Source organism: Zootoca vivipara, chromosome 16 (genome assembly GCF_963506605.1).
Source record: "Zootoca vivipara chromosome 16, rZooViv1.1, whole genome shotgun sequence".
In the NCBI taxonomy this organism is placed as follows: Eukaryota; Metazoa; Chordata; class Lepidosauria; order Squamata; family Lacertidae; genus Zootoca; species Zootoca vivipara.
Window position 1 is genome coordinate 20914787 of NC_083291.1, and position 23756 is coordinate 20938542.

Consider the following 23756-nt stretch of genomic DNA (forward strand, 5'->3'; position numbering starts at 1 on the left):
CCCCACACTTCCGGGGCGCCAATGACCATTGAGTGTTTGTGGTGCCGCAGGAGCCGTTAGGACGATGGTGGATGTAGGGGGGGGGGAGAGAGACCAAGGAAGCAAGCCACCTGTGTTACGTGTGGGGCCCTGCGTGTGGCGCACCCTGGCGCGAGGGGCGTTCTCCCTTGGGTGGTTGTTGTGGGGTTGCAAAAAGCTCTTTGAGAGCTTGAGCAGCCATGCCCCTCTTTGCAGCCTGCGCGCTTGGCCTCTGTTGGAATTGGTTGGTTTGGCCCAAAGGATGCTGCGTTCCGTTGGGCCAAGGTGGCGTCATTCCGTGGCTCCGGAAGGGAGGCCTACAGGCCCGACGCTTCGCTGTCTGTGGAAGGATAGTGTGTTTAGACCTCTGTTGCTGATTTAAATCCTTTCTGAGGAAGGTCTGGTCAAGTTAGCGGCGTTTGGGCTGCTTTCCCCCTCCTTATTGTGTTACTAGGAGCGGGCAAGTGTCCCTAAGGCTCCTTTGAGGCCCACAAGCCCCAGCAGTCCTGAATCTCTGGCAATAACTCCTCCTTTTGTTTCCAGGTTTGGGGCAAGATGGCGAGCGACTGGCCCCAGGCGTCCCGAGTGCCCAGCTTTGCCCAAATGCTGAAGAAGAACCTGCCCGCCCAGCCACCACCGCAACCTTCTCTGCAGGCCTCGGCTCCCTTGTTTCCGCAGGCAGAGAACGCCAAAGCCATGTTTTTACCGGCAGAAACGTCTAACATTTCCAGCTTGGCTTCCAAGGTGACGAACATCACAGGTAATCATACGGTGTTTGGTTTTTGATTTTCTAAACTGTTCTTTTTCAGCTGGCGGTCTTGGAAGGCTTTTTCCTGTTATGTTGGGAATATCTGAAGGATTTTGCCTCTGTCTGGAGGAAAAGGCAGTTTCTGGCAGTTTTCTTGAATGACTTGTAACCCAGTGTCTCCCCGCCCTCTCTTTGTGGCCAAAATATCTGGAGGTGGTGTGCCCTGGGGCCTCTCCATGCTGTCTGAGGCTGATCGGAGTTAGGTCACATCCGCACGACATGATTTAGAGCCCTTTTATTCTGTTTTAACTGCCGTGGCTTTGCTCAAGGAATCTTACAAACTGTAGTTTTGCACTCACAGAGCTAGTTTCCAGCACCCTTAACAACTACCATTTCCACACTTCGGGTTAGCCATGATTATTAAAGTGGCATTTAAGTGTTTCAAAAATCAGGCTACTTCCCATGTCTGATGTGATCGCAGCCAAATTAGCATTTTTACTCTTAACCTGATCTGCGCTCTTCCAAAATTCTGCTGCTGCTATTTATTTTTGTTCTCCAAAATCGTTTTTTGCTTTTAACAGCAAGATTTCTTCACCGGTCTGGCCAAAACAAAAAATACTCATTGGCCATCTGAATGTTGTGTGACTTTATACCTCTTAAGACCGCCTACCTGTGAAATCAGAATTTTTGGAGACTCAAAAGAAATGTGTGGAGAGAACATTGCTTTTGCTTATCTTAAAGCTACTTGTTCAGAGATCTTCCAGTTAATATATCAATGTTTCTTCATGCTTTATTGGTTTTAATGTATGTTTTTGCTTTAAAAGTTAAAGTCCCTTGAGACAAGGAATCTAGATGCATTCCTATGGGGTTGTTTTCACAGTTCTTTAACAGCCCCACATTTGTGTCTTTCTAAATGTTTTTCTTTAAAGTGCCTGAAGACCCTTAATTATATGTGGAAATATACCAAGAATTCCCCAGTATCCATAATAGGCTTTATGTCAAGCAGTCTACAGTTCAATCCCACTGAACCTGATTGACTCTCATTACCTTGTTCATTGGGAGAAATGTCATAGTTTATGAAGTTTTTATATATGACATTTCTCCCAATGAACAAGGTAATGAGAGTCAACCCTGAAAATAAAATAAAAATAGCTTTTAAAAAGTTGAAAAATGTCACAATGCTTTTGATATGGTGAAGAATAGGAGTTCCCAGACTAAGGCCCGGGGGCCGGATGTGGCCCAATCGCTTTCTAAATCCGGCCCGCGGACGGTCTGGGAATCGGCATGTTTTTACATGAGTAGAATGTGTCCTTTTATTTAAAATGCATCTCTGGGTTATTTGTGGGGCATAGGCATTCATATATATTTTTCAAAATATAGTCCGGCCCCCCACAAGGTGTGAGGGACAGTGGACCGGCCCCCATGCTGAAAAAGTTTGCTGACCCCTGGTGAAGAAGCACTTTCTGAATAGCCAAAAATGAACTGACAAAAGCTGCCAAGCAAATCTTTTGACTTATGCTAACTTTGCTCTTCAAGTTTTAAGATATTATCATATTATTAACTAATACATTTCAGGTCAAGTTCCTGAAAGCCTATATTCCAAAGCAGGACCCATTGTTCCAATCACTTCACTTCCTCCCAAGAAAATTCCGAAGGAATTTGTCACAAAATATAAACGAGGGGATATAAACCCAGTATCTGCTTTGCATCAGTTTGCACAAATGCAGCGCGTACAGCTTGAATTAAAGGAAACAGTAGCAACAGGTAAATATTTCTGTGTTTTTTAAAAAATAAAATCACTTTGTTGGGATTCCACTCTACTGTATTCTAGTACTGGGACATGACAGGTGCTGTTTAATAGGTGGCATTCAAAGCTGCCATATAATATTAGTTTGGTCCCTCTGTAATTTCAGTCGCTGCACAACTTGATTAAAATCGACCCACGACATACCCTGTTTCTCCAAAAATAAGACACCGTCTTATATTTATTTTTCCTCAAAAAAAAACCACGGTGGCTTATTTTCAGGGGATGTCTTATTTTTTTAAATTAAGTATGGTACAGTTTAACCTACAAGGTTAAACTGCCTATCACTATGGCTTATTTTGGGGGTATGGCGTATTTTCGGAGAAACACGGTACTATTCCTTGGTTGCCATTTTGATATTTTGCAGACCCATTGCTTCATAAAATGTTGGAGAGGTCACTTGCCTTTGCTTGGTTGCAACTTAGTATCCTCATTCCCTGCTCTAAAAATGCAAAGCATAAGTCATAATGCTGGGAATGGGTGAAATTAATAACTCCATCTCAAACATTTATCTAGAAGACGTTTCTGTTCATTTGACAGCCCCAAATAACTGATTAGGAACCCAATTTAAATTGGGAATGAAAACAATATTCAAATTTCTGTCATACTTGAAGTTTGGTGTCGCAATGATATGATAGCTGTGACTTGGTTTGGCTGAAGAACGAAGATTAGGAAAGAACAGCGCTGTCTGCATATCCCCGGAATGGTTGGTTTTCTACCAATATTGAGCTATTAGATAGAATGGAATTCAAATTTGGTGAAATGCAATATGCATAAATTGTAATAAAATAAAACTTTTACAATTGCATTGATCTAAAAAAAGATTTCATGTGGCACTTTTTAAGGTAATCTCTTGGGATCATACTTTGCATTTTGTGCTGTGGTTGATGGCATTCAGTATAAGACTGGATTGGGGCAAAACAAGAAGGAATCAAAATCCAATGCCGCAAAACTTGCTCTTGATGAATTACTGCAGTTAGATGAGACAGAACCAAAACCTCTGGAAAATCCAGGTACTTTTGCTACCATGATGTATGTCTTTTCACTGTCAGGTTCAGGGGTGGGGGTGGGGGACAATGTTATCTGTTACCAATCTTTTATTCTGTATTGCCCTAGCACTGGGGATGCTGAAAAGAGTGGTACAGGTGAAACTCAGAAAATTAGAATATCGTCAAAAAGTGCATTTATTTCAGTAATGCAACTTAAAAGGTGAAACCAATATATGAGATAGATGCATGACATGCAAAGCAAGATATGTCAAGCCTTTATTTGTTGTAATTGTAATTATTTGTCATTAGGTGGGCCAATTGTAAATGGAATGTAATTAATGAAATGTAATAGCGATGTTTATTTTTGTATTATTGTAACTATTTGTTTTATTACTGTGGAATTTCCAAAAGAAAGCATTTGTAAGAATTAAAAGAAAAAGAAAAAATAATAAGTTGCATTAATGAAATAAATAAACTTTTCGACGATATTCTAATTTTCTGAGTTTCACCTGTAGATAGTATCTTCTTGCCCTCTTTTCAAGTGGCACTGCCATGTTTTTGAATCTTCATAGTGTCTATGATGTGTGTCGGAATATTCCAAAGTCTTGGCCCCACGTGATCTAGTTGTATTGCAGACAGTTGATGTGTGGAGTACTTTGACTATTCCAGGCACTAGTTGTGTTGGTTTGTAGCATATATTGGTTAAAGGAGCATATATTTCTCTTAAGTAACATGTTAGGTTGTTATCTTTCATTTTTTTCCAATTTGGTATCTTTGCAGGTCCTCCCAGGAATCTTTCAGAAACTACAACCGTAACTGAACCTCAAAGAACAGCTGAACCTGGCTACATTTCAAAGCTTCCTTATGGTAGGCATTTTCTGTTTTTCTAGCAAATGTATGGTTGTGCATGTTCATTTTTTAATCACTAAATAAACTGCCGTTTCCATAGCACAGTGTACACGTGGGCCACTAACCCAGCGCCTGGGGTGCCAAGCAAGACCTTCATTGGTGCCTTAACATCTGCAGGTGTTTGGTGATCACTGTATAAGTTCTAGAATTGTTAGGCTTATTAAAAATGGAACTTTGTTGTGGCATCTCAAGTTAGCTATCACTCCTGGTTTTTGCTTTGTTTTTGGTCAACTACTTGTGTACTACTTGCATATTCTTAAGAAAGCAGATCATTACTTGAAGTACTCTCTGTGGACTCCCAAGAGAAGGATTTAGCATTCCACACTTCCTCCTTATACCAAGGAGAATAAGCACACTATTTTTCCCCTTTAGTGATGATAACCAGTATTTCTAAACAGTTGATTTTGATTCTTTGCTTTTTCTTTATAACTTTACTAGAAGGGCGGCATCTTGCGTATGAAAAAGTTTCTCAAGCTGTCAGGGAAACATTCAATAGCTTGACTGCTAAATATCCAGAGTACCAGAGTTGTAGCAGTTCGCTGGCTGCTTTCATAATTGAAAGAGGTAAGCATAAACGTTGTTGTTGAAATTGCAGTGGCAACTTCTGGTCCCCATAAAGCTGCCCTATCCCCCCCCCCAATGATGTGGCTTGGCTCAAACCATGCTCACTCGTTCATCACTGAGAGTTAGGCATGGGACTGGTGAGGCTGTAGCATCAAATTCAAAAGGAAATATTGAGAGATGCTGTCGCTTAGGAATTTGGCACATACAGTGGTACCTTGGTTTAAGAACAGCTTAGTTTGTGAACAGCTTGGATTAAGAACGCTGCAAACCCAGAAGTAGGTGTTTGGTTTGTGAACTTTGCTTTGGAAGCAAAACATTTTTTGCTTCCTGTTGAGTGTGTTCCATTTGTAAATTGAGTCCCCCGCTGCTGTGGGAAAGCACGCCTTGGTTTAAGAACACTTTGGTTTAAGAATGGACTTCCAGAACGGATTAAGTTAGTAAACCAAGGTACCACTGTATTACCTGGCTTGCACCTTACGTATGATGTTAGGTGAAGGATAGGCCTGACCTACGGGGAGCTGACAGCTTGTGGCTCTAGTCCTTTCTTCAAATTCAGTTCTGCACTCCTGCTCTAGGGAGTATCTAAAAATATCATTGAATAAAAACAAAGCTGAATTCCAAAATGGGCAACTAAATTTCTCAAATGTTTGTTTGTTTGTTTGCTTTTAGTTAGACAGCATGAGGTGGTAGCTATCGGAACAGGTGAATTCAACTATAGTCAATGTGGTCATCCAGATGGGAGAATATTGCATGACTCTCATGCTGTTGTTACTGCAAGACGCTCTCTTCTTAGGTAAAAAATAAATAACGCTGCTGCTTTTTCTCAAATTAAAACTGTGGCCACGTACACTTGTACCGTACCTTGGAGGGCTAAACTGGTCAGGGACCCATACGAGGGGTCTACCAGACTTAAATTGTCATGCCAAGAATGCCCTGGGCCTCCCAGCCAACTGGGGACTCCCGCCCTGGGCCTCAGACCAGCTCTCCCCGGGCCTGCTAATTCTTGGGAATATGTAATTTGACTCTAAATGTAATTTGACATGAAATGATTTGTGTTCACCCTGGTTTCTCTAACACAGATTTTAAATGCATCCTGTGTTGTATCTGAAATACTTATGCTTCTTTCAAGGTATTTTTATAGACAGCTTTTGCTCTACTACAGTAAAAATGCTGCCATGATGGATAAGTCCATATTTTGCATTGAGCCATCTTCAAACTTGCTTGCGCTAAAACCAAACGTAAGCCTATTTCTCTACATGAATCAGTTACCAAAAGGATCTGCTCAGATTAAGTCCAGGCTGTAAGTATTAGACATTCCAACTTCATAAAGTTTAATTCATGCAGATGCATTTTTCTCATTAAGATGGTTTTACATTGTATTTGCCATACAAGAAAGTAATATTGATTAGTCTGATTTGTAACACATCACAGAGGTTTGCAGTTATGATAATTGGAAGGCCTACTGTAAGGGGGAGGGCTTACAGAGAACAGCCCCCCCTCATCTGAAGCAGCTCGTTTCCCAGCAGTCATGAGAGCGAAGGGTCTGATGGAGGGAGTGCAGGAATTGTGTCAGGGTTGTTGTGACTACTCTTGAGTATCGACCTTCCACATGCTTGTCTTTCAGAAGCTTTTATTAGTGCACATTATTTACAGTGTAACGAACTGCTGGTTTCATGTCTACTTGCTCGAGTCAGATTCCTGCACTGCCCCCCTCCACGTTCTAGACCAACATAAAAGCCTCGGAACTGAGAAGCGCCTCCCTTTCCTCCTCCTCAATTCCGGCGTCGGGAGGAAGGGTCTCCGGTCTGACTGATTCCTGTCCTCTCTTTCCCCCTCCCTCTCTCCCTGCCTATGGAGTAGGGGCTCTTGGATCTTGCCAGAGCCCTGGCACTCCCTTTCCGTTTCCTGACTCCCTCCATCAGACCCTTCGCTCTCATGACTGCTGGAAGACTAGCTGCTTCGGATGGGGGGGGGGAACTGTTCTCTGTAAGCCCTCCCCCTTAAACCAACCTACTGAAAAGAAAAAGGGAGAGTAACGTAGAAGTGATGCAAAATCAAATTTAAGCGTAGCCTAGTTCATACAGATAGCTGATAATTTTGTTTTCACTGCTTCAAACATCTATCTTTTCATTTCCCCCCAGCACTGAGTTAGTGTAAATTTGCAGTGCTTTGTTCACAACTGAGGGGATAGAACTTGGAAAGGAGCTCCCTGCCTTCCCAAACTGGCTCTGTTCATATTGAAGGATGAAAACTAGCTTTTGCAGAATCCAAGCCTTAAAAAATTTCCCTTGTTGGCATAGCTTCCTACCGTAGTGGTTGAGAAGGGGTCCTCTTGAAAGAAATAATTGATAATTGTGATTGAGACAACAGTTATGAATGGGAAGCCTGTCCTGCTATGTGTATTTCCATGTGTTAGCATGCTATTGCTTGCTAGGGTGGTAGGGAAAGGTCAGTTGGAAGGAAATCACATACTGCTGATAGCTCCCTATTAGCCAAAGATACCACAGTTCTTTGAGCTGTTGCCCTAGCACAAGAGGAGACTTGGCAGCTACCTTTAGTCCCTGAGAGGTGCTAGAACTTGAGTTCCGGCAAGTTCTAGCTGGAAAAAAAGCCCTGGTAGCAAGGCATCCACTTAGAGGCTGACTTCTATTTTGCTATGACTGGGGAAACGGCTATATCTTAATTATTGTGCTATATACTTAATTATAGACGCCTCAGTCCCAATTCTGCATCTGCATTTGAAGCTGATGAGGAACTGTGCCTTCATGTCGCCGTTGAAGGCAAGGTTTATCTCACGGTCTACTGTCCTGCTGAAATTTCTAGAATAAGCAGCATGTCTGCTAGTGACAAACTGACAAGATGGGAAGTACTGGGTGTTCAGGGAGCCTTGCTAAGTCACTTCATTCAGCCCGTTTATGTTAACAGGATCATTGTTGGTAAGTGAGTGACTTCTACTTGTTGAATACTGTTAAAATGCCTCATAACAGATCACATACCTTCACGCTTGTCTGTTGGGTTGTTAAGTGGCCCCCAAAACAGAACAGCTTCTGAAACATGCAGTGACATGAATTTTAGCTTTAAGTTTGATAAATGTCTTGTTTTTTTTTCTATTGAAAGAATTTAACCAGCTTACAAAATTCAGTACTAAAATATAAAATGACACTTTAAAAGCCTTTTACAACCTAGTGCCCTCCAGATGTCATGGGTTACAGTTCCCATCAGCCCATAGCACTGACGGGAACTGTAGTTCGAGATATCAAAACATAGTTTTGAAAAATTATGATTTACAGGTTGAAAGCTGAGTCTATCCAATCTCTGGGCCAATGGACATGAAATCAGTTCATTTGTATGCTACACTCGCATGGTGTTTGTACTTTTATTCTGTACCTTTTGCATGAAAAGATCACCTCTCTGTCATGTCTGATTGTGAACACACCCAGCATGCACCTTGTGTGTTTAGACTTGAGTCTCTCCTTTCAGTCAGTATTAAATATTAAAACATTGGCTGTTTCCTAGTATCTGTGCTACATGTCTGAAAACTAATGTTCTATGGGAATGGGGCTTAAAGCTGAGAGTAAATGGTAACTCTACATCTCCATAGAGCAAAGGTTCAGAGTCTAGAAGCATGCCTTGATCTCTTAATATTTGGTGTGGTTCTTAATCTTTTTTTAGGGGATGGGAACTGCCATGATACACGAGGATTGGAAATAGCTATCAAACAACGAGTAGATGATGCGCTCACTTCAAAACTGCCCATGTTCTACATGGTGAACAGACCTCGCATTAGCTTGGTATCTGCTGCTTGCGCTGTACAGGTAGACTTGGAACACAGATCTCTTAGTTTGAATTGGTCCCAAGGAGACTTGTCGTTGGAGGTCGTAGATGGGCTAAATGGGAAGATCACAGAAAGGTAAATGTTTATAACAAAAAGTACATTAAATTGAAAGAAGCACCTTAGCTTAATTGTCCTCTGTTCAAAACAAGTGGGAAGTTATTCTCATGTGCTCGGTTCCAGCTCCTGTCAACCTAGCAATTCGAAAGCACACCAAAAAGCGCAAGTAGATAAATAGGTACCAGTCCGGCGGGAAGGTAAACGGCATTTCCATGCACTTATCTGGTTTCGGTGTTCCGTTGCACCAGAAGCGGCTTAGTCATGCTGGCCACATGACCTGGAAGCTGTACGCCGGCTCCCTCGGCCAATAGAGCAAGATGAGCGCCGCAACCCCAGAGTCATCCGCGACTAGACTTAACTGTCAGGGGTCCTTTACCTTTACATTTAATCTTGGTTATGCATTCTATAAAATAACTTTGAAACAGAGGCTTCTAGTTTTCCACATAACCCTAAAACCTGTTAAGGATTTTCAGTAACTCTGCTCTCTATAACTAGTTGAATTCAGACAAATAACCACTAGTGTGCTCTTTATCGTCACTTTTTTCATACCTAGTTCACCCTTCAAAAGTGGCATTTCAATGGCAAGTCGTCTTTGCAAGGCTGCGATGTTAAGTCGTTTCAATTTAGTGGTTAAAGAATCAAAGAGAGATGATTTACTTAAAGCGGGCACGTACCATGATGCAAAGGTAAGACTTGATGAAAGGAAACTTGCTGTTAAGTGCAGATCTCGTGAATTCTATTTTGTTCATTCACTGAGTTTGGTTTTAATGCTAGCAAGGGGAAACAGTATCCTAGATCTTGCTATTTGAATGGCTGTTAATCTAAAGGTCATAGTTCAGTAGTATTCATTAATTTGGAAGGTAATTCAGTAGTATACATGGTTCTATTGTATTTTAAAACAAGAGCACATCGGTAATTTGTTTACCATGATACAAGGATAAAATTTCGTAATCTATCCATCGGCTTTAACCAATGTGTTAAATTGGCTTTAATATTGTATTTAAAAGATAGGAATAGCATGATAAAGTAGCTGATAAATCCTTGTGCCCTCTTCTGCTTCGAACTGTAGAAAGGGCTAGGGGTTAAAGGCAGTTTGCATAGGTTAGTGGGGTAGGAGAAGTGTATACTCCTGACAGGAGGCTTAGTTGGGTCAGAATTGAGTGTAAACATCTAGAGTTAGTGCTAAATACAGTAATTCTGCTAAACGGGCCACCACAGCTGCTAAAAGGCCATGAAGGTTGGGGGTTCAAATCCCCGCAACGGGGTGAGCTCCCATTGCTCGTTCCCTGCTCCTGCCAACCTAGCAGTTTGAAAGCATGTCAAAGTGCAAGTAAATAAATAGGCACCGCTCCAGTGGGAAGGTAAATGGCATTTCCATGTGCTGCTCTGGTTTGCCAGAAGCGGCTTAGTCATGCTGGCCACATGACCCGGAAGCTGCACATCGAATCCCTCGGCCAGTAAAGTGAGATGAGCGCCGCAACCCCAGCGTTGTCTGTCCCTTTACCTGTTTACCCATGTACTATATCAGGGGTGGCCAACTCCCAAGAGACTGCGATCTACTTTCAAATTTATAATCTGGAAGTGATCTACCCCCGTTCAGGGGGTTCAGGTCAAAGTTGTTGAACTTTTTGGGGGAGGGGAAATGCCCTGTTTTTTAGGGGTTCAGGCCAAAGTTGTTGAGATTTTTTGGGAAGGGGAAATGCCATCTTTTAAAGGGGCTCTGGAAATTTTGTCCACTTCTTTTGAGGGAGGGGGAGGGACAGAAGCACCAACTAACCTGATCGCTGGCCATATAACAGCCTCTGTTTCTAAACTCCGGATTCCCTTCTAAAACAATAGGAGAGGGGCCAGCGCAGGGGGGGGGCGGGGCCGGAAGGGAGCCAGCGATCGACAAAAACCTCACATGGGTCAACCAGTAGATCACGATACATGTGTTGGACATCACTGTGCTAAATTAAACCGAAGGGGTGCATTGGTTGCCAGATGTGAAATATATTGGCATTATTTTCAGCTCTCCTACCCAGCTACATTATGCGAGAGTGCTTTTTAAATATGTTTGTGGCGGGGGGATTGGTTTTCATTTCTTGTATTGTATTTTGTGTTTTTATGTTGTGTACCATCCTGTGATTTTCGAATGATATTTAAATAATAATAATAATTTTATTAGAGATGAATAGGCCATCTGGGGCATGTGAATTTCAACAAGCTTGCCGAATGCAAACTTTCAAAACACATTGTGAGGATTTCTTTATACTAACCTGACTGTTAAATTATTAATTGAACTTTTAAAATTTAGATTATGGCAGAGTCCTACCAAGGAGCGAAATATTTGCTGAAAACCTACCTGGAGCAGCATGGTTTTGGGTCTTGGATTGTGAAGTCTCCACGTATTGAACAATTCAGTATGTAAAGATTAATATATCGGCTCCGGAGCTCTTGAAGCAGACTAGTTCTTTGAATATCTTAACTTTTTCATTGGTTAGTAGTTGTAGATCAGTACAGTGTCAACTGAAAAAATTGTACATAAGCAAAATAACTTAGCTAAGTTGTTAACATATGCGGGCCATTTTTGTTACTTGCCAGTATAAAGATATCTGGCATTATAGTTTGGTGTTTTATGTGTGTTATGCATTTGCAGTAATTTATTTTTAATTGATTTCTCATACTTTGGCTATGAAGCTTTAAAATAAGTGAGGTCGAACAATGTAAAAGTGGAGAATTGTGTGCTAGCAATTATTATTTTGCTGGGTTCAGTACCTGCTTGTAACGGCAGTGCAAGTTACCATGTCACTGCCTTGCTTTAAAGATTGGTTGCTTCTCTTCTGCCTTTAAAAGCAACAATTTTCCTTATTAATCATCATTAAACTTTGTGGGCTGTGTCTTTTTTCAGTTGTGGGCACTCAAGTTTAAGCCTGTAGGAAACTACAGCAGTAGAAAACCCCACAAGCACAGTGTCAAACCAAATATGTGATCTACTCATGGTACATTATGGAAAACAGGCCTGCAAGTTTTTCAAGCCCAGTATTTTGTGCATAATTGTGTTTGCATTTGGAAACAACTTGGAAATTATATCAGGTGTCTTAAATATTTAATTTGCAATTGGACTTCAGAGATGCAATTGGACTTCAGAGATGATGTTGATGACTTAATGACTTAATGTCCTTTCCCCTCTAAAACCCTTAAGACTGAAAGGGTCTTAATCACATACCGTGGTTTGCCATTAAAATTAATCTACCCAGCTTCATAAAAAGTTGTGTGTGATCCATCGATTTCCAAAAACTAGCAAGCTCACAAATGTTCTACTGATTTTGTGGTCCAAGTGGTAAAAAAAACATGCAAACCCAGCAGCCAAAATGATATATTTAATGCCATTTCTTTGAAGTTGGTGTCCCCCTTCAGGAGTTGGTTTATATATGGGCAGGTATCTTGAAAAAATTCATTTATTGTGGTTAAGCTGCTTCAAGAGTCCTCATAATCTTAAGTTTTTGGAATCAAAGTGAAGGAAGTTAAATGTATAATGGCTAATTCCCAGAAACATGCTTGGAACTGAGTGGCTTCGCATGCAGCTGTAATGTATTTATGACTTACTGCATGGAGAGTCTTTGCTGGGCACAAAGCGGAGATGGATCTGTACAGTTGCATGGGCAACAGGGCAAACAGCTTGTAGACCATGTGAAGCCACTGCCACCCAAGTATTTTCACAGCACCTTCATTGTGATACTTTTGTGAATGAAGCAGGCCTGAGCATCTGAAGATCAGCCTGGCCTACACTGTAACTTTTTTATTTTATTTTTGACTCGCTATGTTCTGATTCACATTTAGAGGCTTTGAATAGTAAGATGAGATTTCTAATTTTTTTAATAGTAATTATCCGGGGTAGCCTGCATGGTGCTTTCCAGTTGGCTTACAATTCCCATCATCCCTGATCACTGGCCATGCTGGCTCGTCATGCTGGGAGTTTTAGTCCAACATCATCTATGGGGCATCACTTTGGCTGCTCTTAAATTAGTGTGTGTTACTGAGCAATAACTTTTAGCCCAATGAATAAATAAATATGTGTGTGTTTTTGTTAAATTGTGGGTTTCCCCCCTAATAAAACTTGGTTTTTTTGCTGAGAATTGTTGTTTGACTTGAGTGGCTTGAAGTAATAATAATGCGTTCCTTTTCACTGGAAAGCTTGATCCCCACCGCCGCCCCTCGTTCTTAAAGCTTATTGCAACAAATCTATGGAGAGTTATTCTTTATTGGTAACTAAACATTTTCACTGTGTTAACACTTCCTCAATATCCAGAGTGTGCTGGGTTCTTCACAGGACACAAGTGACAATAGACCTTGCCCAAACCCTCCCCCTTCATGAAGCAAACAAGGGGCAGGGTGAATCGAAGGAAAGAAAAATAAATTACGCTACAGAGCTCCAGGAATTATATTGAGGTTATACTTAGGGATAAATGTAGCAGGTCATTTGGGGGAAAGGCACATTTTCTTCATGTAAACCAGCTAGTGAGAATAATACCTTAATAGTGTGCAATTACTCTTAATCCATTGCTGGAAAACATGGAGACAAATATGAACAGTGGGCATGAGAGAAAACAATACAGAAGTAAATCATGATTCAAACATAGTGTGGGATGGTCTGTCTACTGCCCCAGTTTTCATGTTTATTTTCCTTCGGGCATTTATATACTGAATCATTAGCATGTTTAAGCAGTGATATAAGGACTCAAGTTGTCCTCAAAATATTATGAACGTTTTAAATTAATACAATACCTAAACTTGGCCTGGTAATATTGGCAGCCACTGCAAGTTTTTTAAGCACTGGAGTTAAGACAGACTCCCTATTGACAAATCTAGCTCCAACAGAGGAGGTTCCAGACAAGCCTACGTACGTTGCAATAATCAAGTCTTGAAATTACCAAAACACAACCCGTCACATCCAGGCTATCCTTCACTGTCCAGATATTACTGTCGTCTATGTACCTGCCCTCACTGCCACTAATGTATTTATATATTTCATTTCATTTCTATACCACTTTATATTTTTTACAGAATATTAAAACATCAAGAAAACTATCTGAAGAAAGCAAAATATAGAGTATACTGCCAAAGCAACTTAATTACGGTAACAGAAAACTACAATATTAAAGATTTCAAGATAAAACATTACAAAGGTGGTCAAGTATAGAATACATATTTAAGACAAACAAAGTTAACAAAACAAAAACACTCAAACATTTCGAAAAAATAGTTAAGTGAAGTCAAATATAAAATGCACATTTAAAACGGCATAATTAACAAGAGTTTATACTCTTATAAAGAGTAAAGGACACGGCTGTTTGGCAGGCACCAAAAGATGGGGCAAAAGAATCCCAATAGTTAGGGTTTGTTAGGCATAGCGATGTCCCTCTAGGGTCTCCCCAGGAAGCACTTTGGTAGAGCTGGGTGAATGTGGGCCCCGCCCCTAGGCCAGGTGGAAAGGGCCTTGCAGGGAGCGGCCTTCACGACTCGCAGCCGGGCGATGTCCCTCTGGTCTCACTACATCACTAGTACTTTTTAAAAGAGAGTCTAATTTCACATCTTCGTTTGTGTAGAAAACAACACACACACACATGCAGCCTAATTAAATTATGTGGAAAATTGACAAGGTCTCAATGACAGAGCGACTGGTACCACAGGCACACATTAGCAGAAGAAGCAGGTCAGTGTCCTCCTTTGGAGAAGACTTGTGTCCATTTGAAGGGCTACCAAAGGGTTAGGATAAGGACAGGTGGAAGAATAAGAACAGGTGGAAGAATAAGGACAGGTGGCAGTTCTCTGTATGATGTCCTCTATTTGAATGGCTGCCCATTCAAAATCTGGTTTAAAAGTAAAGGAGGGAAGCAGGGGCCCTGGAACTGCCCATCAGAAGTGAGCATCTTGGCAGAAGACTGAGCACATGCACAAAGGCCCTGGTCCTCGCCACTATAGTGAGATGTGATGTATTCCTCTATAAAAATTATAGGGTGATATCCAACATTAGTCATGCATTAAAATCATGCATCCAGCTAGTTCATACTCAGATTCACCGAAACCAATGGGTCTACTTTGTATGACTCAGTAGGGTAGTAATCATTTTTAAATGTGCATCTATATACAGCATTTGCAATTCAGCCTCCTCTTTTCCTTTTTAAGCCATGTGTCAGTGGCCATTATAAGCAAAGAGGCCAATTTCTGTAATTCGGAGAATCTAGGGAAGCAATTGCAGTAAGTGCTACCGGTATTCTTCAGTCTGTGTCAGAGACTGGCTGGATGATGAAGAGTGGTGGGAGGCACCAGTTGGGGAACCCCCAAAGGAGACCCCAGAGGAGGGAGGCTCAGAGCCTGGGGATTGGGAAAGGGACAGTAAGGGGAGGTCAGAGGGAGAAGATTGGGAGGAGGAGCTGGATGCTGAAGGGGCAACAGTGAGCAGGAAGAACCTGTGGAAGGAAGCAGTTCAGACTCCAAGGCTGAAGCAGAGGAAGGGCGTCAAGAGACAGCTGAGGAATCCAGGGAGTCTCCCTCTCCTGCTGCGACAAGTTCCCCTCCAGCCTTGTCTCCAACAACGCACAGAATAAGGAAGAGAGTGGAACAGAGGCCAAAGATGCTCAGATGTTGTTTGAGACTGCTTGGGAGAGGAGGAGCCTTAGAAGGCAGGGACTGTCAGTCCAGACAACTGCTCCACAGGGGCAAGACCTAATGGGAAGTGTTGCTGAGTTGTATGTTCATTTCCTTGAATAAAAAGTTGAGCATTTACAACTGGCCTTGCTTCTTCATGCTTACCTACATCTGACTCCAGCCCTGGCAGCCTGGCCCTTTGTCCCAGTGATCTGGCCAGTGTGCTTTGGGGGGCACAGCTATCACACAGTGGTGGAGTTACAGGTAGGTAGCCGTGTTGGTCTGACGTAGTCGAAACAAAATGAAAAAAAATCCTTCCAGTAGCACCTTAAAGGTAAAGGTCCAGTCGTGACCGACTGGGGTTGCGGCGCTCATCTCACATTATTGGCCGAGGGAGCCGGCGTACAGCTTCCAGGTCACGTGGCCAGCATGACTAAGCCCCTTCTGTCAAACCAGAGCAGCACACAGAAACGCCATTTACCTTCCCACCAGAGCGGTACCTATTTATCTACTTGCACTTTGACGTGCTTTCGAACTGCTAGGTTGGCAGGAGTTGGGACCGAGCAATGGGAGCTCACTCCGTCACGGGGATTCGAACCGCCGACCTTCTGATCTGTAAGCCCTAGGCTCTGTGGTTTAACCCACAGCGCCACCAGTTCATACCAATGAGAAACTTAGTTGGTCTCTAAGGTGCTACTAGAAGGAATTTTTTTATTTTCCCCCGACAGTGGTGGAGTGTGTATGTTGTATGGAGGAGGTCACAGATTAGGTCCCTGGCATTTCCAGACAAGGCTGCTGAGGAAAATCCTTAGAGAGACACAGTCGGTCATTGTTACAAAGCCAGATGGGAGCACTGGCCTAATTCAGTTATAAGGCAGCTTCCTTTGTTCCTATGCTTAGGGTTTCAGCCATGAAGCTCAATTCCATGGATGAATTTGGTGGGTGAAATGTACTCGGAGTCGAGAGTGAATTTCATGCTCTTTATTCAGCTCATAGTCATCAAGGAGAAGAGGAGAAGAAGAATGGCTCTTTTCCCAAAACCATCTGCTTATATACATTATTTACACAATGGGCCTTGCGTGATTGGCTACTTCAGGGCTACACCTGTGGGCCAATTATATTGTGGATTGACTTCTGCCTGCAGCCTGATTGGCTGCTCCTACAGGCCAATCAGGTAGCAGATTCACTTCTGCCAGCCGCCTGATTGGCTGCTCCAGCAGGCCAATCAGGTTGCGGATTCACTTCCACCTGGAGTTGGATTGGGTAGCTCCCGCTGTTTCTGAATCCTATTGTTCTAGGATTCAGCTCAGTACATAACACCGGGGCTTCCTCCCAAGGTCGTATACACAAGTTGGCAGCTTTAGGTTTGCAGTCTAGGAGTAGCCACAATGGCATCATTCATAGAATCATAGAATTGCAGAGTTGGAAGGGACCCCAAGGGTCATCTAGTCCAAACCCCTGCGGTGCAGGAATCTCAAGTAAAATACATCCAATGCCAGGTGGCCACCCAACCTCTGCTTCAAAACCTCCAAGGAAGGAGAATCCACCACCCTTCGAGAGAGTCTGTTCCACTGCCTAACAGCTCTTACTGTCAGAAAGTTCTTCCTTACACTTACTTGGAAAGGCCTCTATGGGCATACATGTGCATTGTTGGCAACCGATGCCACACAGCATGGCATTACCCTGGTGATTTGAGAACAACAAAAACAGGACATAAAACATACTTGCTCCTGGCTTATTTTCACTAACTACAGTCATTCTAGAAATCTCTTTGAGTGTGGTTGTTACGAGAAACTGGTTAGTTTACACATTTGTTACACATGCAAACAAGAAAATTACACATAACACGGAGCAAAATAACACCGTATTCCGAATCTTGGCAGTCTTTCAGAGTGAACTAATATAAACACTGAACCAGATGGACCCCTAATGAAACATTTCTCCCCGTGAGAAATTATCTGTCATTTCACTGACTTTTTTTTCTGCCAGGTATGAGAAGAAGAACTACTGAATAGTCATGCAAACATGAATATCATCTCAAGCAAAAAGCTTTCATTGGAGTCACGTTATATGCAGTTAGGATATCAAGCGAGACAAGTCAAGTGTGGTCTTATTAGGAATACTACCAGTCAGCCCCCGTTTTCAAATGGCCCAGTGGCTGCTAAAACGTTAAAGGAAAATACCAGTTTACCACCTTATAAATCAGCCCTCTGCTCTCTCAGTAGCAATGTTTTCCTTTCCCAGTGCAAGAAAGAAGTGCACCAAACAAGGCAAATCCTTTAAAATGAATGCATTTGATTAGGAGACTTTATAAGTGGGAAATGGATTAATGATGCCATGCATTACAAAACCATTTTCATACAGCAGGATAAAAACATACCCAAAGTAATTTCACCATAGCTGTCAAGTTTTCCCTTTTCTTGCAAGGAAGCCTATTGAGCATAAGGCAATTTCCCTTTAAAAAAGGGAGAACTTTTCATTATCTGGAAAATGACTTTACACATTTCACCCAGTTTGGCAAGTTACAATAATTATGCAATAATAATAATAATAATAATAATAATAATAATAATAATAATAATTTATTTATACCCCGCTCATCTGGCTGGGTTTCCCCAGCCACTCTGGGCGGCTTCCAACCGAATATTAAAAAACAGTACAGCAACAAACATTAAAAACTTCCCTAAACAGGGCCGCCTTCAGTTGTCTCCTAAAAGTAAAATAGTTACTTATTGCCTTGACATCTGCTTGGAGGGCGTTCCACAGGGCGGGTGCCACTACCGAGAAGGCCCTCTGTCTGGTTCCTTGCAACTTGGCTTCTTGCAACGAGGGAACCGCCAGAAGGCCCTCGGTGCTGGATCTCAGTGTCCGGGCTGAATGGTGGGGGTGGAGACGCTCCTTCAGGTATACAGGACCGAGGCCGTTTAGGGCTTTAAAGGTCAGTACCAACACTTTTAACTGTGCAGGGAAACGTACTGGGAGCCAGTGTAGATCTCTCAGGACCGGTGTTATGTGGTCCCGGCAGCCACTCCCAGTCACTAGTCTAGCTGCCGCATTCTGGATTAATTGCAGTTTCTGGGTCACCTTCAAAGGTAGCCTCACGTAGAGCGCATTGCAGTAGTCCAAGCGGGAGATAACCAGAGCATGCACCACTCTGGTGAGACAGTCTGCGGGCAGGTAGGGTCTCAGCCTGCGTACCAGATGGAGCTGGTAGACAGCCGCCCTGGACACAGAATTAACCTGTGCCTCCATGGACAGCTGTGAGTCCAAAATGACTCCCAAGCTGTACACCAGGTCCTTCAGGGGCACAGTTACCCCGTTTAGGACCAAGGAGTCCTCCACACCTGCCCGCCTCCTGTCCCCCAAAATCAGTACTTCTGTCTTGTCAGGATTCAACCTCAATCTGCTAGCCGCCATCCATCCTCCAACCGCCTCCAGGCACTCACACAGGACCTTCACTGGCTCTGATTTAAAAGAGAGATAGAGTTGGGTGCCATCTGCGTACTGATGAACACTCAGCCCAAACCCCCTGATGATCTCTCCCAGCGGCTTCATATAGATATTAAAAACCATGGTTGAGAGAACGGAACCCTGAGGCACCCCACAAGTGAGTGCCCAGGGGTCTGAACACTCACCCCCCAACACCATTTTCTGAACACGGCCCAGGAGGAAGGAGCGGAGCAATCATGTCATGGCAGTTAAAGTTAAGACAGAGATAGAACAGAAAAGAGCACTTAACTTTAAACTGCACAAGGCATTCTTAAGCATCAAACACTGAGGTTTTTAATCCTCAAAGTGAAACAAAATTTCTTCTGTAATTAGTGGAGCTGTACAGTACATCTGTTTCAGGGGACGCGGGTGGTGCTGTGGGTTAAACCACAGAGCCTAGGGCTTGCCGATCAGAAGGTCGGCGGTTCGAATCGCCGCGATGGGATGAGCTCCCATTGCTTGGTCCCTGCTCCTGCCAGCCTAGCAGTTCAAAAGCACGTCAAAGTGCAAGTAGATAAATAGGTACCGCTCCAAGTGGGAAGGTAAATGGCGTTTCTGTGCGCTGCTCTGGTTCGCCAGAAGCGGCTTTGTCATGCTGGCCACATGACCTAGAAGCTGTATGCCGGCTCCCTCGGCCAATAACGCGAGATGAGCGCCGCAACCCCCGAGTCGATCACGACTGGACCTAATGGTCAGGGGTCCCTTTACCTTTACATTTATTTCAGTCACTCCAAACTCTTCCCCTCCACCAACCAGGTATTATATTTCAACAAAGCAATTTTCAAGGGAAAGATGGCTAGTATGCCACAAACGGGAGCAATGATTTAAGATTACCCCCCACTTTCTTTCTTAAACCACCTTTTTTAAAAAAAAAACAAGCACCCAGTCTTCATTCATTCTATCTTAGAATGTTGTGTACACACAGCATAAGTATCAGGAGTGAGAAGCAACTGCTGTCCTTTCCAACTGTACCCAAGATTGCAGCCCGTTTACTTTGCTCCACAGACTTCAATGGGGGCCACTGAGATCCAAGCCAGCCCCTCTTCCCATAGTCTTTCCCTTATTTTCCTGTGCAGGTCATGTTCCTGTAGTTTGTAATCCATGAGATTTGGGTGGATTACAAATTCAGTTCCCTTGTATTTCCAGAATGTTTTAATTTGGAATGAAAACACTCGTTTTCCCATCAAAGGCCTGAAGTGACCCCGTCAAAAATAAAGACATTTGCACCCACTGTATTAATGCTGCAAGGGACTATTTTATGTGCTCTTATGACCTACAGGTGGCGGAAGGAGCGAGCCGCATTCCAGTGAGTGAGCCTGTCCCTGGCTATAGTACTGGTTTTAGCCCTCTCACTGGTCAGAGCGGAAGGAGTTAAGGGGCAGAGGGATTAGGAGAGGGAGGCTGGGGAAGATGAAACAGGTCCTTTTCAAACCTAAGGCAACTTTTCAAACCTAAGGCAACTAAAACTATCTTAGGTTAGATTGCTTTTCAAAACTATTGGGAATTTTTTATAGAGTAAATGAAGGGATTTCACTCTGCTGAAATTCATCATTTACAAGTTTGAAAAGGGACACAGGTAATTTTCACCTGTGATCTCTGCTGTGGTCGATTTCAAATACTGTGCACGTATATCTTAATCAGGTATCTGTCCCTAAAAATTGTTAGGAGAGGCATTCAATTTTAAATTAAAAGGAAACTGAAGGAAAATAGAAGATCAAAGAAGACCTAATCCTAATAACACAGGGACAGTAAATTGTAGACAGATGGTGGACTTTTAGAAAGTCCCCCAAAAAAGAGTTTAGCCAAGGAAAATTTAAACTGAAAACTCAGAAAAATACCAAGATGGAGATTTTAAAGAGAATCGAGAAAAGTAAAAATACTTTACTGGGAAGCCAAGAGAAAATGAAGATGAATGAAGGAATGTGAACTAATTAGTCTTTGAATGAAAAGAATGAGGACATGGCTATAAAGTCTGCTTAAAGAAGAGGAAAAATGAGTATGGAAAATAGAAGGCATTTCTTTTAAAAGGCAACTAGAGAAGTCATTTCATGAATGGAAAGTTTGGGGTTTTTGTTCCTGAAGCTAGAAATTTGAATGTGGAGGTGGGGAAAGCAAAGAAGAAAAGGAGAGGACCAAACTATCCCTACTGTGGTAGTAATGACTCCAAAATCATGGTATATGGCAGGCATGTCAAACCTGCGGCCCTCCAGATGTTTTGGACTACAATTCCCATCTTCCCCAACCACTGGTCCTGCTAGCTAGGGATCATGGGAGTTGTAGGCCAAAACATCTGGAGGGCCGCAGGTTTGACATGCCTGGTATATGGTTTCATTGACAAATGTGCTAAGGGGGTGGATTATGCTGAATCCCTCAATGCTCCATGTGCATCCCTCCCGAAGCTGCCGCTTGGTGGAAGAGGATGACCATCCCAGATAGAAGGAGTGTACCATTCTTTGGTCAAGGGTATACGATAGCTGCGTTCCCCTGCCAGAACCTCCAAACCTTTTGCTAAGCATCTTCTAAGAACCCCATTTAATAATTACTTCAGGGCCTTACTTGGATGTGTCTGGAGTCTTGGAAGCTTGACTACCCTACGTTCTCCTACAAATGGACCTAGCTGTGGGGCGCAGCTATTGTATACCCTTGACCGAAGAAGAGTACACTCCTATCTGGGATGGTAGTCCTCTTCCACCGAGCATGCAGCTTTGGGAGGGATGCACATGGAGCGGTGAGGGATACAGCATAATCCACCCCCTTAGCGCAAATCAACCCTGACGATCAATTGGGTGACAGATGTCGCAGCCAGATCGCCCTCACATCCTCTTCGCCTGTCACTTCTCACTTTGAAGTGACCATTGCAGCTGAAGGAAGGTAGCTATCAAGTACTCTTGAATTTTCAGAGGCAATGACAGGCTCAAATACCTCACAAGGAAACCCTAAACGCTACATCACAATGATAGCAGCAATAGAGTTGTATACATTATGCCTGAAGCGCATCTAGGTGAGTATGTCTTGCTTGGCTGGGAATAAAATTTATATTGTCTTCTGAAACTCTTTCTGCAAAGACTCTTTCAGGTCACAGGAGAGGGACGATCACACCGCCATGAGCTCACTGGAGAAAAGGTAGGTTATTGATGTAATAAAAATATACAGGTTCCTAAGGAGCTTGCACTTAGCAACGTTGGTCATTCAGTCGTTCTTTTCAGATGAGCTGGGAACTGAAGATGCCAGGTGGCTGCCATTCCTGTTTCCAAGGGAACTTCTACTGTCGAGATGCCACTGCAGAGAAGGCCCTTTCCTGTGTCAGTCCACAATGAGGTACACTTGCGGGTGGGACAACACTCTTTCTTTGGTTCCAGATCTTCTGTTTTACAGACATCGCAGAGTTCACTGTGTCTGAGGCAGAGCTGTTTTGTTAACTCCCAAGATGCAACGTGAGTAGGAGTTCTTGATACATCAAGTAGAAACCTGCAGTTATTATTGAGAGAAACATGCATTTTGATTTCAAAACTTTAGGAAAATTGCTGGTTTTTCCGCTCTGTTTCTGTAGGAGAGAGAAAGGGTGCTGAAGACCCCAGTCTCTTCCAGGTGCATCTCATCGACACACTCTCTTTACAGTTCTGTCTGAAGAGCCCACAACACTCAGATGAAGCCACCTCTTCCTGCAGAGTCAAAGAAGTCATGGTGGACGTATTTTACAAACAAATAAAAAACTCAGAAAATACCAAGATGGAGATTTTAAAGAGAATCAAGAAAATTAAAAATACTTTACTGCAAAAGCCAAGAGAAAATGAAGATAAATGAAGGAAGGGGAGAATCAAATTTTATTTACTTTTCAAACTGATGAGTCTTTGGATGAAAAGAAGGAGCACATGAAAGGGTACATGGATAAGAAGTCTGCTTAAAGAAGAGGAAAATGAGTATGGAAAAGAGAAGTCATTTCTTTTAAAAGGCAACTAGAGAAGTCATTTCATGAACAGAAAGCTTGGGTTTTTTGTTGCTGAAGCTAGAAATGTGCATGTGGGTGGAGGGGGAAGCAAAGAAGACAAGGAGAGGCCAAAACTGTTCCTTCTAATTTCATGTTGGCTCAGGTGGCCTTGGAAGGAGAGAAAGACAGGGAAGATTTAAAACTTGCTGAAAAGGCAAATACTGTAAAGCATTTGGAGGATGAACCTGCTGATGGTCACTGGAGAGTGACTGCTCAGGGACATGGCAAGTCCAGGATCCTGTGGAAAAGTGCTTTCTCCGAAGGAGTTCCTGAGAGTGGCTAGAGTGCTGGATTAGGACCTGGGAGACTTGAGTTCAAATCCTCACTCTGCCATGAAGCGCTCTCTTCTCAGCCTAACCTACCTCACAGGGTTGTTGTGAGGATCAAATGAGGAAGCAGACTAGAACATCAACTCCACTACGCCTTTCCAGCAGAATCTGCAAGATTACGAAAAGAAATGGGAAATGGAGCTCAAAAGGTAACTATGGAACAACAGGCCAGGCAAAATAGTCCCTGATGCGTAACATGGCTCTCTGGTGGTAATAACTAAGGTTTTTGGATTTTATTTTATTTTTGCTAAGCATCTTCTAGGAACAGCTATTTGGCACATAGCTCAGACAACACAAAGTGTTGACTTTATACAAACAAAAATGTAGATACTCCATCACTGATGGTGATACCAGTTTACCAAAATACCCGTTTTAAAACCAGGTCCAGCAGTCAGC

At 42.8% G+C, this 23756-nt stretch overlaps 1 protein-coding gene across 1 annotated transcript; it reads left to right on the forward strand.

Annotated features, from left to right (window-relative positions):
• The first annotated feature begins 573 nt into the window (after positions 1 to 573).
• ADAD1 (adenosine deaminase domain containing 1) lies at positions 574 to 11334 on the forward strand. The gene is made up of 11 exons (XM_035141243.2): positions 574 to 778; positions 2342 to 2530; positions 3416 to 3583; positions 4340 to 4426; positions 4907 to 5032; positions 5702 to 5825; positions 6162 to 6332; positions 7742 to 7968; positions 8705 to 8942; positions 9478 to 9610; positions 11221 to 11334. Exons 1-11 carry the CDS (start codon positions 574 to 576, stop codon positions 11332 to 11334), a joined length of 1782 nt encoding a protein of 593 aa, XP_034997134.1.
• The last annotated feature ends 12422 nt before the right edge of the window (positions 11335 to 23756 follow it).

What these genes read in the sequence shown, in the direction of transcription:
- ADAD1 (XM_035141243.2), top strand. Translation starts at nt 574, where the DNA reads ATGGCGAGCGACTGGCCCCAGGCGTCCCGAGTGCCCAGCTTTGCCCAA. An exon ending in TGCTTTCATAATTGAAAGAG is followed by an intron (nt 5,033 to 5,701) that starts GTAAGCATAAAC and finishes GTTTGCTTTTAG; the next exon opens with TTAGACAGCATGAGGTGGTA. An exon ending in AATGGGAAGATCACAGAAAG is followed by an intron (nt 8,943 to 9,477) that starts GTAAATGTTTAT and finishes TTTCATACCTAG; the next exon opens with TTCACCCTTCAAAAGTGGCA.